Source organism: Diabrotica virgifera, chromosome 2 (genome assembly GCF_917563875.1).
Source record: "Diabrotica virgifera virgifera chromosome 2, PGI_DIABVI_V3a".
NCBI classification, from domain to species: domain Eukaryota; kingdom Metazoa; phylum Arthropoda; class Insecta; order Coleoptera; family Chrysomelidae; genus Diabrotica; species Diabrotica virgifera.
The window spans coordinates 120,775,284-120,796,604 of record NC_065444.1 but is presented as its reverse complement, the minus strand read 5'-3'; the positions used below and the strand labels follow the sequence as shown (position 1 = coordinate 120,796,604).

The 21,321-nt window shown below is 33.5% G+C and overlaps 1 protein-coding gene across 4 annotated transcripts in view; it reads right to left on the bottom strand.

Moving 5' to 3' along the window:
- LOC114325217 (Ca(2+)/calmodulin-responsive adenylate cyclase) overlaps positions 1-21,321 on the bottom strand; it is an 897,698-nt gene that overhangs the window by 343,807 nt on the left and 532,570 nt on the right. For all 4 annotated transcript variants that reach the window (XM_050642766.1, XM_050642767.1, XM_050642770.1 and 1 more), the window contains exon 8: positions 8,683-8,827. In XM_050642766.1, the coding sequence (XP_050498723.1) occupies positions 8,683-8,827 (145 nt within the window). The remainder of the gene's footprint in view (positions 1-8,682; positions 8,828-21,321) is intronic.

The following is a 21,321-nucleotide window of genomic DNA, read 5'->3' as shown; positions in this document are numbered from 1 at the left end:
AACTCGTAGCAGCGAGGTAGGCGGATCGTCAATGCCAATTTTAGGTCTCTGTTACATAACACATTGGCCATCCTTCTAAAAGCGGCTATCGCCTGCTCTATCCTAGATCTAATTTCGCCGTGACTTTCTGCGTTACAATTTAATTGCTGTCCAAGGTAAACGATTTTATCAACTTGCTCAAGTTTGGTACTATTTACATATTATATAGACGGTTTTATATGCTGTTGTTTACTTATTACGAGTATTTTGGTTTTTCGTATGTTCAGATCCAGACCTGCCTCTCTACAACTCTCAAGGACACTATCAAGTAGTGTTTGCAGATCTTGACTAGAAGCTAGGAGTACTGTATCGTCCGCATATCGCAAATTATTGATGACTTCACCGTTCACACTTATCCCTTCTTGTTTTTCAGAAAGTGCATTTCTGAAAATTCTTTCGGAGTAAACGTTGAAAAGCAGGGGTGACAAGGTAAGATTGTACTAGAAGATATAAATGCTCAAATAGGTAAAGAACTTTTTTTAAGAACCATTGGTAAACATTCACTCCATCAAAACACCAATGAAAATGGAGAATTACTTATCAACTTGGCCAGTAGAAAACAGGCGTTAGACTTATTTTCTCATACCGCGACATACAAAAAAATGCATGAGTTATATCTGGTGGAACAACCGTCAACAAAATTGGTCATGTTTTGATAGATAAAAGGGCCGCGATAAGCATAAAAGATGTGAAGAGCCGGAAAGAAGCATGCTACGGATCTGATCATCTCCTAGTACAGATAAACTATAAATGCAGAATTCAGATAAACAGGAGGGACAAACGGGAACAAATAACAGAAGAACTATCGATATTGATAGAAGATATACAAAGATTGGATATCAAACAGAAGTATGAGACATAAATAACAAAAGCACTGACAAATACAATGCAGTCTAGGGACCGAAGAGTATTGGAAAGAAATCAAAACAAAAGTAATTAATAACAATGCAAGAAATATATTCAAAGAACCAGATAAAGAAGAGAACAACAGTGATGAGAACAACAAAGAGACAACACATTAACATAGTAATGGGCGATCTGAACGCCAAGGTAGGTCAGGGTAAAGTTGGAGAAAATGTCGGTGAATACGGCTTAGGTAATAGAAATGAAAGGGGTGATCGTTTAGTTCAGTTTTGTCAAAGCGAAGATTTAATAATAACTAATACATTCTTTAAATTACCCCCAAGGAGACTGTATACGTGGACGTCACCTCAATACACACAAGAAAAAGTAATCAGAAACCAAATAGATTACATAATGGTGACAAAAGGATACCGTAATGCCGTGAAATCTACTAAAACTTACCCTGGAACTGATATCGGTTCGGATCATAATCCAGTAGTATCTGTGTTAGAAGCTAGACCGTAGAAAATGAGAAAAACCATCATCCCAGCGTTAGACTTAAGCCAGCTTAAAAGTGAACACCGACGACAAACAGTGCGCGAAGAAATCAACACCGGCCTCAGTGTAGCAGAAAACCAAATCCGCAGAACAGACAACATAGATGAAAAACTGAAGTATATAAACACTATAATAAGAACTACGGGAAAGAAACACCTAACCAAATCTACAAAGAAACATAAGGTGTGGATGACACCAGACATACTAGAACTAATGGATGAAAAACGCAAATTGAAGAATAATTCAGAAAAATACAGAGAGGTTGATAAGAACATAAAGCAAATAATAAAGAAGGCCAAATAATCGTGGATTAAAGAACAATGTGTAGAAATGGAAGACTATGAAAGAAAGTATGACACATTCAATATACATAAAAAAGTAAAAGAACTTACAGGAACCCAAAGAAGACATCAAATAAGTTTGCTTAAGGACAAAGACGGAAATATTATTATAGACTTAACAGAAAAAATTAATAGATGGAGTGAATACATAAGAGAATTGTTTGAGGACAACAGAAATAACATTGACAAGGTAAATGGTGAAACGGGACCTGAAATCCTAAAACGTGAAGTAGAAATGGCACTTAGAAATTCCAAAACTGGAAAGGCAAATGGACGCGATGAGGTTCCTACTGAATTACTAAAGCTCTTGAATGATGAATCAATAGGTATAATATTGCACTTATTTAACACAGTATACAATACTGGTATTATACCTCAAGAGTGGCTGCTGTCTACATTCGTTACCCTGCCAAAGAAATCCAATGCAAAAGAATGTTCAGAACATCGAACAATATCTTTAATGAGCCATCTACTAAAGATATTTCTAAAAATCATCCACAACCGAGTTTATCAAAAGTTGGAGTCAGATATTAGTAATACACAGATGGGGTTCAGAAAAGGACTAGGTACTCGAGAAGCTCTCTTCGGTTTAAATGTTCTTACACAAAGATGCCTAGACGTTCATCAAGAAGTACATGCATGTTTTATCGATTTTGAAAAAGCGTTTGACAGAGTACGCCACGATAGGCTAAGAGACATTCTTGAAAGAAAAGACATAGATAATAAAGATCTGCGAATAATTCTCAACTTATATTGGAATCAGAAAGCTAACATCAAAATAGAAAATGAGATATCAAAAGCAATAGAAATACGTAGAGGAGTAAGACAGGGATGCATTTTGTCAACATTGCTATATATATATATAGTGAAAGCATCTGCCAGGAAGCCCTTTTGCAAGCAAATGAGGAATCGTAATCAATGGAGAGGTTGTAAATAATATTCGATACGCAGACGACACTGTACTAGTTGCAAGAACAGTAGAAGAATTACAACGATTACTTACAAACATAAATATTGCTTGCAACAATTATGGCATAAACATTAATATAAAAAAACCAAGTATATGGTCTTCAGTAAAATCATGACACAACCACCACATATTAGTATAAACGGCATTCAAACGGAAAAAGTATCAAGTTACAAATACTTGGGAACTTTAATAAACGAAACTGGAGACCAAAACAATGAAATAAAAAGACGTATCGAAATTGCCAGGGCCACCTTCATAAGGATGAGAAAATTCTTCTACAACAGATATATAAGCATCCCTCTACGATTAAGAATGCTAAGAGGCTACGTATTTAACACGCTATTATACGGTGTAGAGGCCTGGACTCTCAAACAGAATAACATAAAAAATATTGAAAGTTTCGAGATGTGGTGCTACCGTCAAATGCTGAAGATAAGTTGGGTTGAAAGAATCACAAATCTTGAAGTAATACGAAGGATAGGAAGAGACCCAGAAATTTTGTTAACGATAAAACGAAGAAAACTTGAGTATTTGGGTCACCTGATGAGAGGTCATAAATACGCATTACTTCAAAATATAATGCAAGGAAAAATAGAAGGAAAACGGAATCCAGGCCGTAGAAGAATTTCATGGATGCGGAATTTGAGAGAGTGGTTTGGATGCACCACTAATGAACTTTTTAGGTCAGCTGTAAACAAAGTCAGGGTAGCCTTGATGATTTCCAATCTCCGATAGGAGTGGCACAAGAAGAAGAAGAGAAAGAAGATCATTCTACGAAGTTTCAAGATGAAGGGCCGATAAAATATTTCAAACAGAGAAAAGAAAATCCGAAAACGGTAATATACAGAGCAAGCCAAGACAAGGAGTTTATGAACTCTACCAATTGTTAAAAGACACACCTATCTCAGAATTTGTTAAATTACAGAGACTTCGATGGGCTGGTCAAGTGATGAGAATTGAGACCGAAAAATTGCCGAAAAGAGCCTTTTACTAAAATGTAGGGGCAATACCCAAAGGAAGGCCAAGGGAAAGGTGGGAGGGTGAAGTGGCAGTGGACACCCAAAATATGCTAGATTTGAGAACCTGAAGAAGTCGAAGGCTCGATTTGAGCTGTAGTGCCATTAGAGAAAAAGAAAAAGAGAGATAGGGAGAGTGAGAGAGAATCAAATTATAGAACAAAAACACACTCGGGTAGAATGTGTTCATGGATTTAAAGTCTATGGACTGAAATTAATATTTAATATGAACTACAGATCAAAAAACAATTATTAAGGACAGTTAATTTGCCAATATGTAATTTTCGCTGGATTGCATAACTTTTTTCAACATAAATCTCGCTTTCACAATAGATATGTTCATACTAATCAATATTTTAATTACCGTTCACACCGTTCTACTATACAGGGTGTTTCAAAAAGGTATGTCATAAATTAAATCACGCATTCCGGGGACAAAAATAAATTGATTGAATCCAACTTACCTTAGTACAAAAGTGTACACAAAAAAAGTTACAGCCCTTTGAAGTTACAAAATGAAAATCAATTTTTTTTCATATACCTATCGAAATCTCTTAGAGATTTTTCATTGAAAATGGACATGTGGCATTCTTATGGCAGCAATATCTTAAAAAAAATTAAAGTGAAATTTGTGCACCCCATAAAAATTTTATGGGGGTTTTGCTCCCTTAAACCCCCCAAACTTTTGTGTACGTTCCAATTAAATTATTATTGTGGCACCATCAGTTAAACACAATGTTTTAAAAACTTTGTTGCCTCTTAGTACTTTTTCGATAAGCCAGTGTTTATCGAGATATTTTGAATATTTGTCGAATCCACCACATATTTGTATATGGTTAAGTACCTATGACATAACTGTTAATAATCTGAAAATTTATTTATAATTTACATTTTTAGGTATATTTTGAAGAAGAAGCCACATCTCGATAAAAGGTGACTTATCAAAAAAAACTAAGAGGCAAAAAAGTTTTAAAAACACTGTGTTTACCTAATGGTACCACAATAATAGTTTAATTGAAACGTACACGAACATTTGGGGTGTTTAAAGGAACAAAACCCCCATAGAATTTTTATGTAAACGTATTAAAAAAGAAGCCGCATCTCGATAAAAATTGGCTTATCGAAAAAATACTAAGAGGCAAAAAAGTTTTAAAAACGTTGTGTTTAACTAATGGCACCACAATAATGAAATAATTGGAACGTACACAAAAGTTTGGGGGGTTTGAGGGAACAACACCCCCATAAAATTTTTATGGGGTGGACAAATTTCACTATAATTTTGTTTTAAGATGTTCCTGCCATAAGAATCATACATGTCCATTTTCAATAAAAATCTCCAATAGTTTTCGATATATTGAAAAAAATCGATTTTCATTCTGTAACTTCAAAGGGCTGTAACTTTTTTTGTGTACACTTCTGTAATAAGGTAAGTTGGATTCAATCAATTATGACATACCTTTTTGAAACACCCTGTATATTTCCTAATGGTAGGGGATCCCAAGCGGGGATTTTTGCCGTTACTCAAGCACGGCAGATTATTACATGGGGAGAAACCTTGTGCCCTGAAAATGTACCCTTACCATATATTGGATCTTAATACAGGGGAGTTCGTTAAGGGGGGTCCGAAAAAAAAATCTATCCTTAAAAAAACTTGAAATCGTCAGATTAAGATAAGGTAAGTTAAGTACATGCAAAACAGTATATATTTCAAAAATCTGATGATTTGAGAAAAAATACGTACTCAATATTTTTCAAAAGTATATCGAATGATACCAAACACGACTTCCCGCGGAGAGGGGTGGGGGTAAATTTAATATTTTAAATACGAATCCCGCAATATTTCGCGAAATGAACATCAGATCGAAAAACTGAAAAATACACTTATTCACTATTTTTGAAAAATTTATCGAATGGCACAAACACGACCCACCACGGAGGTGAGCGGGGGGTTACTTTAAAATCTTAAATGGGAGCCCCCATTTTTATTGCAGATTTGGATTCCTTGCATAAAATTAAGTCACTTTTATTCGAGACATTTTTTCGAATTATGGATAGATGGCGCTATAATCTAAAAAACGATTGTTGGAAAACTTTACTTAACTTTTTTTGGTTTTAGGACCTATTCTTCACAACCCAATATCTCCCCAAAGCTCTCGAGTGACTGCAAATTTAGCATACTTTGCTCCCCTACCATAAATAAATTAGCAGCTATTTTTAACATCCATTTATGTTTTACTCCCCTAATTTACTCAATTAATTCTATAGCAGTAGTTCATCTACTACTAATATACTTAACAATGCAGAATGCAGACTATAATTTTCTCTTTACCATTTAAAACAGCCACCATTTAATCGCCAAATCAGTCCAACCCTGAATTCCTCTTCATAATTTACATCAGATTCCAGCACTGTCATTATGGCTAAAAATGGCGATTACGATGTCAAAACATTCAGCCGAAAATTATGCAAATTAAGCTTTAGAAATACCGAGGCAAAATTGCGGACTGGAACAAATTTATGCCGTTTGATACTTTGGCTCCACAATTCATAGGTCTGACCTATATAAAAAGCAGTTTAATTAGGAACTTAGGAACATAATAAAGAAGTTTCCGTGGAGAGCACCAGATGGTGAATATGACCAGATGTTTTATGACAACATATCAAAAAAGCACTGTGTAGATTTTATTAAAATCTGCTTAAATTTTTACATCTGTTTTTCTACGACATGCGTTTTTACTCAATACAACAATATAAAATGAAAATAGTATGGAATTAGGTAAAAAACATGTTCTAATTATTATTTAAACGCCTTATTCAAAGCTATAATTAAACAAAAACGACAGAAATCGAAAAAACCAGAGTGAAGTTGGCTATAGTCTATCTTTGACCGCGAGAGTATTATAGCATAATTTTAACTAGTACCTCCGATGCTATAATACTCTCTCGATCATAAAGATAGACTATACCACTGGACACAAGAAAATTTGTGTAAAACAATAATGAAGTATATACCTATTTTAATAAAACAAACCACTATTCCAGAAAAAATAAATAATGCTCTAAGACGATAATGGAGAACAGTAGGGATAAATTGTAATATGTGGGTGGTTTTAGTGATAGTGCAGTCACTGAAGGTTTTCACCTTCGATTTTGTTGAACCCCCATCAATTTTCATGAAAATTTCTGAGTAGTTAGAAGATGCCCCAAGAAACGAAAGTGACATGGTGCCAACTTGCGCTTTTACCCTGGGTCGGGATGCAACCCCTTCTCGGGGGTGAAAATTATTTTCTTAAAAATAACCCCATAAATCGAGAGAGGGATAAATTCTAAGTAACATTTGTTATATGAAGTTATTAAAATAAATCAAAACTTTTCCAAAGAATTTAATTTTTGGTGAAAAAATTCATGTTTTAAAGTGGTTTTTCATAAATAAAAAAGTTACCTTTACCGAATCGTTACCAAAATTGAAGATAATGAAAAATTGAAATAAATGTGGCTTAAAACAGGTTATGTGACATGTGATAACACTAATATTGATACCGAAAACGTTCTGTTGTGATATAACCCTTTTTAGGGATTTTAAATATACCTTTTACAAAATAAGGTTTTTATTTTTTTTATTTTTGAAATAAATTAGTTACTTGAAAAATCATTTAATATTAATTCAAAGTGTAATTGAGTACGTAATTGAATGTATATTTTTTTCGGCGAGTACTTAAAATACATTCGGCGACATACGTAAAAAATGATTTAGAACCAAAATTTAGTTTTTTTAATAAATGTTTTAATTTTTTAATTATTTTTGTAGGATAAAAAATTACCGAGAAAAGTTTAACGCCTAAATTTTACAGCGAGAACCATGTAACCGGGGCCCTTTAACCTGTTATCTTTAAAGAAATTTAAAGGGATTTAAACGATTGAATTTAATACAATATTATAGCCCTTAAAATTACTTACCTTTCAAATTGGTTTCAGATGAACCTAGCATAAATACCTACCACCATAAAAATTACCGGAGGTATTGTAAAAGGTTATAAAATTTACCCCAAAAAGGTTGAGGTTATAAAATGCATCATTTTCGTGATATTTAAGCTTGGATACTTAGATTTGAATACACGCCGAAAAAAATCTACTTTTAATTATCTATAACTCACTTTGAATCAATAATGAAAGGTATTTCAAGCAAGGTATCTTCAATTTCGGTAATATGTAATAACTTTTTTTGTAAAACTTATAGTTTTTGAGTTTTTTATGAAAAACCGCTTTAAATCATGCACGTTTTTACGAAAAATTAAACTATTTGATCTTCAATAACTCAAAAAGTATTTATTTATTTTGATAACTTTATATAACAAATTGTGCATAGAATTTGACCATCTATCGATTTCTGTGGTTATTGTTAAGAATGTATTTTTCACCCCCGAGAAGGGATGGCATCTATCCCCAGGGTAAGAGTGCAAGTTGGCACCATATCACTTTTTTTATTGAGGTATCATCTAGTCACTCATTAATTTTCATGAAAATCGATTTAGGTTCAACGAAATCGGAGGTAATAGCTCACATCCACATTCAGTGAGTGCACTATGATGAATACCCTGAATTAATATTTGAATACACTGATTTTCGCAATGCTCACAGAGAAAAAATATATGCAGTTGTTTATGAAGACTAGAAGCGTAGACCAAGATAACCAGATAGAAATAGGGAGCTGTCTATTCGGTTAAACATATCGAAACTGTTGGGTATGTTGAATGTTCTGAAAGACAATGTAAATTTTAAACAAACAAAAAATAAAATATCAGTAAAACGCCAAATAGTATGTTAGTCTTTTAAAATACTTAAACATAATAGTTAAAGTGAATTTAATCGTGTTTTTGTGTAAAATCATTCTCCACAATCTGAATTTAAAAAATACCTTTCTCCGTCTAGCTGGTGGTACTATGAAGTATGTGGTGACGCAGTGATCCCGAAGATATTGGTTTCTAGACGTGCCATTTCCAGGTTCAACTTCATATTCTCCTCCCAAATAATCTAATGTGGCTTGGGTAATGTGAACTCTCCTGAAATAAATAAAAATAATTTAGTATTACATAGTCCTTAGCTTATAAGGTATCTTATAACGTAGCCGGTTCCAAGCACGGTTGAGAAAGGTGAAAGGTTAAAGGTCTGCGCCAATAATTAAAGTCTGCCATGCCGGAATTAAAGCCTAAGCGCGCGTTTATCGACAACACATCGGCAAAATCCCGCCAGTTCAGCCAGTGTATTTACATATTTCAGAGAATCCAAAAATTCCATGGATCCAAGAATTATTATTGTTAGTTTGTTGTGCGCGGAAGAGGAACAACAAAATCAACTTTCAAAAAGGAAGCGTAATAAATGGGTGCATAATATTTGTAAAAAACGAAACACGGAAGTGAATTTGCTACTTTATTTCCTGATTTAATCGATCATAAAACAAATTTCATCTCAACACTTCAGAATTAGTTACGAAAAATATCAAGAACTTTCAAGAATGAGTTACGAAAAATATTAGTAACAGTCAATGCAGTGGACGTCACCTCGCTATCGGCCGAAAAGGTCATAGCCACTACTTTCTGGGATTCACAAGGTGTGATCTATACCCACGTCCTGGAAAACGGTCACAAGGCTTTACTATGCCGCATTATTGGACCGATTCGACGCTAAATTAAAAAAAAAGAATGTGTGTGTACTTTGTACGCACGTAAGAAGTTATACTTCTATTATATGATTATATGATTATATGATTATAAACGAAATTAATATACTTTTTATTTATATTTTATTTAAATATTAAATTAATTTATACTTAATACTTCTCAAACATTTTTATTAAAACAGTGCCAAAAATTAAAATAATAAAAAAATAAAACACACACAAACACATTAAAAATGCCACAAATGATTTCTGAACATTAATTGTCGGAAAATTTTTTAACTAAATACGTATTTTCTGAAAATAAAATTATATAATAAATATACTTACAATCATAAAATGTATAAAAAAAAATAAAAAAATAAAAGTTTCTATTGGGATTCGAACCAACTTACCACGCGGCTGGTATTTGCGTTGTATTGGGATTCACCCGCATTAAAACTGCACCACAGAGGCAGCTTGTCATTATGTGCGAAGATCGTCTAACTAAACAGATTAACCTTTTGACATTTTTAACTTATGTAAATCAAATTATTTTGATTTTGAATTGAAATGATTTAGAATTGAAAAAATACAACAAAACATAGAGTAAGAAGACAATATATTAGGTGAATATTGATATAAATTTTGATGGTAATCAAATTATGTAAAAAAAGTATTACATACTACTTATGTATTTTGGTAGGTTCAAGGTAGGTATCGGAGCCCGTATAACGACTAATACATTTCGCAATCACTTGCGTCGTGCAAAGTGGCTATGTTCAAATATCATAACAAAATTTGATCAACTATTTATAAAACACTTACCAGTGAAAGATTCTTTAGCTTTGAATAAGCGAGATCTGCGGCACTCATACTAGGCACAGTTTGATGAGCTTTCACATTGGCATGCAACAATCATCTCTTCTATGTAAATAAGTCCAAAAATATAATATGAAAACTATTTAAAAAGGCAGTATAACCATTAACTAACTTTTTGTTTGTTGTTTCTCTTCCTACAAATTTTAAAACGCAACAAGCATACATTATAACCAAACACAGTCCCACAGCTGTGCCACAGCTGCCATATTGGATAATTTTTGTCATGTCATTTGAACATCCAATCAGAACAAAGTTATAATGCGCATGCGCCCGGTCGCTAGGTTTTCCTATATAAAATTTCACCGTCATTACGCCCGTAAAGAAGTATAACTTCAAAAAGCTCCAATTGTGGAAGAAAAAGTACCCTTCCACCATGAAAACGCTCCTGCCCACAGCTCCGCCATCGCCGTGGCCAAATTGGTCGATTTGGGCAACAAACTGCTGTCTCATCATCCGTATTCTCCAGATTTGTCCTCATACGACTTCTTCTTGTTGCCAAACTTAAAAAAGTCAGTCGACGGCAGAAATTTAAGTCGAATGAGGAGTTCATCACCGCCACTGAAGCCTACTTTGCAGACCTAGGGAAAAGGTATTTTTCAGACGGATTAAAGAAGGTGGAGCATCGCTGGGTCAAGCGTATCGAGCTAAAAGGAGACTACATTCAGAAATAAACTTTTCCAAAATTAAATGTAGGAAACAGTGATTGAACTTCGCAAACTCGACACAAGTCCGATTTTATTTTTTTTTTCTGATATGTCAAGGGGTGCTTATTATGAGACTAACTTTTTCTTTAAAGATTTCGCCCCGGAACACCAATTTTCATCCCTTTGAAGGGGGAATGCGAAAAGTAGCCCTTCCTGTACGTTTTTGCAAAAAATTCCTTAATAGAAATATGAAGAGGACTATATTTCCTACAATTTATTCCGCGACAGCATATGTCTATCATACACCGTTTAGCGAGGGCGGCATCTCAAAGGTGACAAGTTTTTAAAAAAGATGTTTTAAAAAAAATATTTTTCCCTAACTGTAATGGAAATCAAGAAGAAACCGTGTGCCAATTAATCTCAAATAAGTGGCTGATTTTTTGGTATAGGTTTCATTTGTGTTAAATTAAAAAAAAACCCTTTTATACCATCTGAACAGCTTATGCAAGCGTAAAAAAACTTTCAGCGATTACCCATGTACTAGTGTTATTTACAAATTTGTACAAAGCACCCCCATATTTTCCCCGGAGCAACCACAAAAAAGGATAATTAATAAAGAAAATATGCAAACATTGATTTTGGGCCACTACTGTGGCTTTAGGGTGCGAAGAAAGTAAAATATGCATATAGGTCATAATTGTGTAGCCGACAGTGTGTTCTTTTATTTGATATGAGTACGTTATCAATAAAAAGACTAGGTGACGAAAAACAAAACAAAAACTGGAGCACGTCAAAGAATTTTAGAGGTTTACGGCGCCACTGTGTAACGGTTGCTTATACAGTGCGCTGGAATAAGTGTTACCCCTCCCGATTAGCCTATTTATTTTTAGCACATAAGCAAAACGCTCGGATAGGTCAATTTTTAAAATCATAGTAATAGGTATTTTTGAAAAATTTAAACGCATAATGAAAGATTACAATATTACCGAGTGCTGAAAATCCCTTAGAATAACCAAAAAGTTTCTTTAGAATGAGTTATTTGAAATTAAAAATCACAATAAATGTTCTTTTTTTTTCACCCATGTAACTTATTAAAAAAAAACATTATAGAATTTCTCAGGGACTTTCAACCCTCGGAAATATTGTAGTCTTTGATTCTGCGTTTAAATTTTTCAAAAATACTTATTAGTTTTTTCAGAATTCGAAAAAAATTATTGCATTTAAAAATCATTAGAACGGAAATTTTGCGCCTACGCTCTTAAAAAGCATTAAATTATTATACATTTTTGTAATCAGTATTTCAAAAGCTTTTAAATGAAATGTCACATGATGTACTTTCCTATTTAAAAAAATCAAAGTTATGACTGTCACCTGAAGAGGTTTTGCATAAAGTTCGAAACATTGATGCTGTAATATACTATGATTATTTTAAGAATCGACCTGTCCGAGCGTTTTACTTATGTGCTAAAAATATAGAAGTTAATAGGAGGGGGTAACACTTATTCCAATGCACTGTATGAAAAAAATGCATAAGTAATGAGCAAATCATAAAAACATGCTCGACAAACTTATTTTCAGGGACAGGGGTAGTTTCCGCAGGGATGTTGCAATAGCCATATATATTTCTGAAGAACCCTATTGATGGAGTATAGGCCCATATGGGTCAGAAAGCGAAAACATTTTTTTTCTTTTTCGACCATCCGTTTTATTTTGTTTTTGGCTACAACAGTTGTACCGGGAAATAGCTTTTGTTGTCCATGCATGGGTAAAAAGAACGTGCACAAAATGATACACAGGGTGATTGATTAGTGGGGTAACGCTCAATAGATCCACTATAGTAATAGATAGCAATAAAAGTTAATAACAAAAATTTTAGCCACCTTTGAGCTTCACATTTCAAAATTAGTTAGAATGTTACAGGGTGTTCGATAACACAGTGACAGGCCAAACTTATGTTTTTTTAAATAGAACACCCTATATTTTATTTTATATTCGAAATCCTGTTAACTTCTCCATCACAAAAATATAAAAATTTGTTATGTTATACAGGGTATTTACAAAGTTATAACCAATTTTGTATGAAAATCGTAACAAGTTCACCTCCCTGTATAAATAAAAATAAGCAAAACAGCAATGGTTTATTAATGTCATATTTTTTATTTATTGCCAAATTTTCAGGAATTATTGACATTGCTAATTTTCTTTATATCAAATGCAGGGTGAGTCAAAACGCAAGTACATTATTTACTCAGTAATGTTAAATGGAACACCTTGTATTTTATATCATTATTGAAAAGTAACACTACCATACTTTAATTTTTATATAACATTCCCCATGTCCAAATTTATTAGTTTTCGAGATATTTTCATTTTTCAGAGCAAATTATTTTAGGCGTCTAAATTTACCTAAATTTTAAGCAAGCCATGACTGAATTGACAATTGTCGATTATTGATTATCAATCCGGTAATCAATGTAACAATGTAGCAAATAAAGAAATAAAAATAATTTATTAGTAATATATTTTACAAAAAAAAACACAACCACAACATGCAACATTTTTAAAACAATTAAAAACGACTTTTTTATGTAAATGTAACAAATAAACAAAGAAAATTAGTAATAAATTTTACAAAAAAACACACAAACACAAAATACAACATTTTGTGAAGACAATTAACCACTACTTTTGTATGTAAATGAAACAATGTAACAAATAAAGAACGAAAAATAATGTATCAGTAATACATTTTGCAAAAAAAAACATGTTTGAAAAATTAGAAGCTAATTTTAATAAAATATTTTTAATATTTAATTACATAAGGTGTTCAAAATTACCTCTTAACACATTAATGCATGCCTAAAAACGTTCATTGAATGAGCTACTTACTCTACGAAGCATTTGTAAATTAAAACATCCCTTGTTGTTGGAGGTATTTTATAAACTTTATTATTAACGTAACCCAAAAAAAAAAATCAGTCCAGTTTATTAAATTCTGGTGATTTGGGTGGCCACGCTACTGGTCCATTGAAAAATGAAAATATCTCGAAAAATAATAAATTTAGACATAGGGAATGTTATCCAAAAATTAAAGTACGGTAGTGGTACTTTTCAATAGTGATATAAAATATAGGGTATTCTATTTAAAATTACTGAGAAAACAATGTGCTTGCGTTTTGACTCACCCTGTATTTGATATAAAGAAAATTAGAAATATTGGCATTCTTGAAAATTTTGACAATACGTAAAAAAATATAGCATTAATAAACCATTGCTGTTTTGCTTATTTTTATCTATACAGGGAGTAGAACTTATTACGATTTTCATACAAAATTGGTTATAACTTTGTAAATACCCGGTATAACATAACAAACCTTTATATTTCGGTAATGGAAAAGTTAACGGGATTTCGAATTTAAAATAAAATATAGGGTGTTCTATTAAAAAAAAAACATAAGTTTGGTCTGCCACTGTGTTATCGAACAGCCTTTAACATTCTAACTAATTTTGTAATGTGAAGCTCGAAGGTGGCTAAAATTTTTGTTATTAACTTTTATTGCTATCTATTACTATAGCGGATCTATTGAGCTTTACCCCACTAATCAATCACCCTGTATGAAGCATTTTAATAAAGTTCATGGTGTGTGAAGGATTCCAAGAAACCCACTTTCTTTATTAATTGTTCTTTTTTTGGGGTGGTTCTGGGGAAAAACGGGGGTGCATTATACAAATTTGTAAATAACACCAGTGCATGGGTAATCGCTGAAATTTTTTTTACGCTAGCATAAGCGGTTCAGATGGTATAAAAAGGGGTTTTTTAAAATGCAACACTCTGTAATTAAAAAATGGGCAATTGCTCTTAAATGAAACCTATACCAAAAAATCAGCCACTATTTGTGATTAATTGCCACAGGGTTTCTTCTTGATTCCCGTTACAGTTAGGGAAAAATATTTTTTTTATAAACATATTTTATAAAAACTTGTCAATTTTGGGGCGCTACCACCGCTAAACGGTGGGTGATACACATAAATATGCTGTCGCGAAATAAATTGTAGGAAATAGAGTCCTCTTCGTATTTCTATTATGGATTTTTTTGCAAAAACGTACAGAAAGGGCTACGTTTCGCAAAAACCACAAATTACCCCCTTAAAATGGTGAAAATGGGTGTTCCGGGGCGAAATCTTTTAAGAAAACGTTGGTCTCATAATAATCACCCCTTGATATACCAGATATACCAGAAAAACATAAAACCGGACTTGTGTCGAGTTTGCGAAGTTCAACCTACACTAATTATGCAACTTCAAGTTTTGAAATGAATAATCTAGAGGAAAAACGACACGTCGCCGTCGGCGTCGCGTCGGATGAAAGTCGTAGATAGTAGCGGAGGGATAAGTAGAGCAATCACTCATAAACAAATTCAATCACTCACAAACAAACTCATTTCCGTGAAAGAAATATTCCAACCTGGAGAAAAATAAACGAGAATGTGCAGACAAGAAGTACAAGTACGTTTAGAGAAGTCAAATCAGGAAATAGAATTTAGAAATAATTCACCAAGAAATATTAATATTGAAAATTGTATAAATTGTACATTTACTTTTAACTTTAATGGTAAAATTAAAAAAAAAACGCTGGACGGAAGAGCCGCCCGAGAACTTTATCGTACCGATCTATTATCGTTATCGTACTAGATACTGACATTCTATGAAAATCACAAAGTTACTTGTTATTTTAATATTTTAGAGACACCTTGTATACTTGAAAAAATTTTATGGTTCTACGCATCATTAATTCCTGCATTTGAGAGAATGTTCGATCCCATATTTCGGGGACATACTATAGAATATTGAATAAATCAATAGAATATTAGTCATACTTTCATTTCCAATTAGCTAATTTTTCAGAGAAATTGCATTTTCATTCTATTTCTATTACGCCAGTCAATGCGCGAGAGTAAGAACAAGATATTACCTCCGAATTCTCTCCTACTGCATCGATTTTAATGAAATTTTGGGAGTAGCCCAATCTCATAATTCAAAGTCTTTCCTATATACTATGGAGCTTTTATCATGGGGGCGGTTCCCACCCCTTCTCGGGAGTGTAACATTTTTATTTTCGAATTACATGGAGAAAAAGGATGATTTTTAAGAAAATTTAAAAATGCGCTCTATAATTTGATCTTATTTTTTTTCAAAAACCTTTCATTTTAAACCCGTCCAACTTTTTGAAAGTAGAAATAACACTATATTAAAAGTTATTGCAGAAGAAAAACGATGCATTTAAATTCTGGTGGATGAGGCGTTAAATATATGTACTTATTATGTATGTACGTATTTTTCCTTAAAGTACATTAGTCATATTTTTGCACCATATCTCACTTAGTTTGAATGTAACCGACATTTAACTGTGCTCGTTTTAAAGGCCTTTTCAAACACTACAAAAGGCATTGGTAGCCTTATACACCTAAAACCTACCGTTCCTCTGTTATTTTAAGTTGAATACACCAATTTGAGCATGCACCAAAAAACAAACTCTTTTCACCTACCATATCTCTTTTTGTATTATAAATAGAAGATTTACGAAGGAACGAATGTCTTTGTTATTTATAATCTAAAAAATGTTTTATATACCTATTGATATTAGTTCGATGCATAGTTTTTAAGATATTCACAAAAAACCGTCCAAAAAGGTGTCATTTTTCAATGAAAATGGCCAGTCTTCAACTACGCAGAACTCAAAAAGTATCGAGTTCTCAAAATAAAAGTATAGACCAGTTTTTGCTTAAAAATAGGTTCTCTAGCCACTTCCGTGGTTATTTTGACCAACAAATTTTCCACCCCCTTGAAGGGGTGGGAACCGCCCCAAGATAAAAGCGCCATAGTATAAAGGGTAGATTTTGTTTCTTGAGCTATTTCCTACTTACTGTGAAAATATCAAGTACATCGATGTAGCAGGATGGAATTCGGAGCCAAATACCCTCATTGACTGCCCCATAATAATGCTGTGCTATGATCGCGTGAGAGAGGACACACACAAGATTATAGCAAAATTTCTATTTACTGTAACTTTTCGAGTTTTTTAGCTACAGCAACGAGTTTTATGTCATTGGAAAGGTAATTTTGCATTCTTTCAAAATATGTAAAAATATACAGGGCGGATCTAAAAAATTAAGATTTTTTTTTCATTTCCAGTTCAACCGGAAGTCATATTTTGGGTGAAATTTATTCTAATAATAGATAATAAAGTACCATATATGTCCGCCACATTTCAAATCTTAGTTTCTCGTAAAGAGAAAGTTACGGGCACTCAAATATTTTTTTACAAAAAATTCATAACTCCCCTCCTATGGAGAGATAAAAAATCTGACTGATGTCATTCAATTTAACGATAGGATATCAAAAATATATCAAAAAATAAACAAATTCCTTAGAGCCATTTTTGAGAAAATCTAGTTCAAAGTTATGTCAAATTTTGACCCTTAAATATAGGCAACCCATAACTTTTTATGAAAAATGATAATATTCTTCTTATAGCCCCATCTTTAGTCTCTATAACGACTTTTTCAAATTAAACTTATGTTAAACAAGTTTTTAGATAGGTAAGGAAATGTATCGGGTGGGCGGTCGGCCATGTTGGCCGCCATTTTGAATTTGAAAATGTCAAATTCCGTATTTCTATTTAACTATCGATGAACTAACTTTGAGTTAAATTTCATTCGTTTCCGTCAAAATTTGCAAAAATGAACACCAAATAACCCCCCTATTTCGGCCCCCCTTTGAGAGGATTTTTTTAAAGCTTAGTTTCTCGACAAAATTCTCTTAAACTTACTCATACCGAATTTCATCGAAATCGGTCCAGCAGTTTTTGCTGGGCGGTGGCGACATACGTACGTACATACGTACGTACATACTTCCGACATGTTTTATTTTATTTGCTTTTTAGAATCAAGGGAACTCAAAACGTCGAAAAAAAGTGAAATCTGAAAAAATCTTTTTGCACGATCCTATAACTTTATCTATTATACTACGTATGTAGTACGATAAAGTAAAATAATATTTGCGTATTTATTCAGTCTCTTCCAACGAAAATTTGACCCCCTCAGAAACTCACAAACCAAGAGCTTCTTCAAAATTTAAAAAACACGTCAATTTTTAATGGAAGGGGGACGAATTTTCATGCAAATTTCATGCCCTCAAATGTAACCCCCTACTGCCCCGCATCGACCACCACTTTTTTTAAATAGCAAATGTGGTCGAGTGGCACATCATTTGAAAGGTAATTTTTTTTCTCTAAACGACGCTCTATTTTTTTAATTTACGTAATAAATTTGAAGATAATTTTGGACTTAAAAAATTTATTATATATTAGTTAAATCCAAAATTATCTTTAAGGTTATTCCGTAAATTAAAAAAAAACTAGAGAGTCCTGTAGAGAAAACAAATACATTTCGAATGATGTGCCACTCGAGTACACTTGCTATTTAAAAAAAAACTGGAGGCTGATGCGGGGCAGGGAAAGGGGGACGAATTTTGCATGAAAATTCGTCCCTTCCTCAATACAAATTGACATGTTTTTTTTAATTCTGAAAAAACTCTTGATTTTTGAGTTACTTGTGTGGGGATCAAATTTTCGTTGTAACACTCTGTTTATAAGCCAAGAAATTGCTTTTGATTTTAAAACATTTCTGAGGCATTTACATAAAAATCATAGTTAATCTGGTGTATCATAATCCAGCTTTAGCCATACGGCTCACACTCCCTCTAAGGAGAAAATTGACTCATCCCAGATACCTACGGTATCAAAAGGATTGAGCTCTGGTGGGACTCTTTCCATGTTATCGAGCCCTAGGTGACTTGGTATGCAGGTGTATCTCCCAAAAATTTTCGTACACTTCTGGCCGTCGCGAGTAGTACAACTTTCTGCATGGTCTTATAAAGATGTTCATTCAGACCCAGCTTTTTGATGCTTTCGAGGAGGGTCTTCGGAATGACTTCAGTAGTAGACATAATAATCGGTATTGTCTGGGTACTTTGCATTCTCCATTGTCTCCGTATTTGAATTTCCAGATCTCTGCACTTGGCGATCTTTTCAGTAAATTTACTACGTAGATTATTGTTGTTAGGTATCGCCACATCAATTAGTGTTGTTTGTCTTGTTAATTTATTAACTAGTACAAGATCTGGTCTATTATTGGCCACTGTTTGGTCTGTGAGCACAGTGCAGTCCCAGTATAGCTTGTAGTTGCCATCCTCAAGCATACTCTCAGGGACGTATTGATAATATGGGAGATGGTCCGTTTGGAGAAGTCCCAGTTTGATAGCTATCTCTTGATCTTTCCAACTGAGTCATGCCGTTCCTTGTATTCAGTTGCAGCAAATGCCTGGCAGCCCCCTGTAATATGTTGGATGGTTTCTTGGGCTTGACATCCATATCGGCATCTATCGTTTTGAACCTGAGGGTCTTTGACGATATATTTCAGGTAATTTCTGGTTGGTATAACCTGATCCTGAATGGCCAGTAATGAACCCTCCGTTTCAGGGAACATCTTTCCTGATATCAACCAATAGTTCGACGCTGTATTGTTGACATAGTCTTGGCTGACCTCATTGGGATGTCGCCCGTGCAGAGGTTTACCCATCCAGGTGCGCATTTTTTCGTCTTTAGTGAGGTGGTTTATGCGCATTTATGGTTCCCTCAGTTTAATCGGTGTTGTGTCATCTACTGCGCAAATAGCGCGATGTAGAGTAGATGTCTCAGCTTGCAACTGAAAATAATTTCTTAAATTAGCAATATGTTTATCTAATTGCTCACCTATATCCATAAGTCCTCTTCCTCCTAAATACCGGGGTAATGTCGTTCGTTCTACTGCACTTTTAGGGTGGTGTTTTTGTGCCTTTGTGAGGTGTGTTCGTACTTTTCGCTGAAGATTTTCTATATCCGTTTTTGTCCACTTAACAATATCAAATGAATAGCTAAGCGCGGAACAAGCGTAGGTGTTTAGTGCCTTAAACAAATTTTTACTGTTAAGCTGTGAACGAAGCAGCTGTTTTACCCTTCTTATAAACTCAGTAGTTATCTCAGTTTTCATTTGCTTGTGGTCAATTTTCCGCGCCTGCTTGACTCCAAGATATTTGTACATATCGTTGTCGCCCATGGCCTCGATGTTCTGGCCATTTTGCATATCGAATCCACCGGGCTGTACCTTTCCTCTGACTATATTCAAAACACGGCACTTGTCTAGACCGAACTGCATACTAATATCATTAGAGAATGTTTCTACAGTTTTTAGCATCTCTTCTAGGTGTTCTCGAGTGGAAGCCATTAATTTCAAATCATCCATATACAACAGATGATTGAGCTTCGCTACCACAGTATTATTGCTTTTAATGCTAAAACCTGAGTCAGTGGAGTTTAATAGCTGGGAAAGGGGGTTCAAAGCTAAACAGAACCACAATGGACTCAACGAGTCTCCTTGAAATAGGCCCCGGTTGATTGCGATATTTTTGGTTTCGATATTGTTTTCACCAGGTTTTTCACCAGGTATCATAATTATTATTTTGGTTATTATTGCAACCGTAAATTTTTAATTAACCATTTAATGGTCGCTAAACTATTGGTTATATTGTCTCCGGCTTCCGGAAATATAATATACTATAAAAGAGCTTTTATGTCACCAAGCTATATAATTATTCATAAATAACTACTTCCCTAAAATCTTAGTTGAACTATAAAGATTTTGTTTGGAAAACTCGGATTTTCCGAGAAAAATTTTTGTCGAAGCATATCGAAAAATGATATCTCTGTGCAGAATTACATTATGCTGAATTTTATTTCGGGTGTTTTTAGTTTAAAATTAAAATCTTCGGAGTTACAGAGCAATAAGTAAAAATAGAAGATTTCGGGGCGCTAATTTGTTTATAAACAAAATAGCACACTTTCTGCGGACATTGCATACCTACATTGCTAATATATGCAATCTTTAGCTGGTAAATAACTTTTCCCAAAAATGGCCTTTTTTCGATAATCTGCCCAGACTACTTAATAATAATATGAAGAAATAGGGTTTATAATCAAGTATTTATTTACTGTTTTGCGTTTAAACTATATAAAATAAACATTCTATAACCAATTTTGTGATTATGTGATTTTGTAAAGTAATTAGTACTAGCCACTGATTTCATCCCATATCCATAATTTCCTATTATATTATTCATGATTTACCTCTTTCGTTAAGACCACATCAACACTAAATTGCAAATTAAACTAAAAATCGATATGCACTTAATTGTCCTCTTGTATTATATTATTATGCAAATTTGGTTTTACCAATCCAGGACGCTCATCTATACCAAAATATCCTCTATATTTCCGATT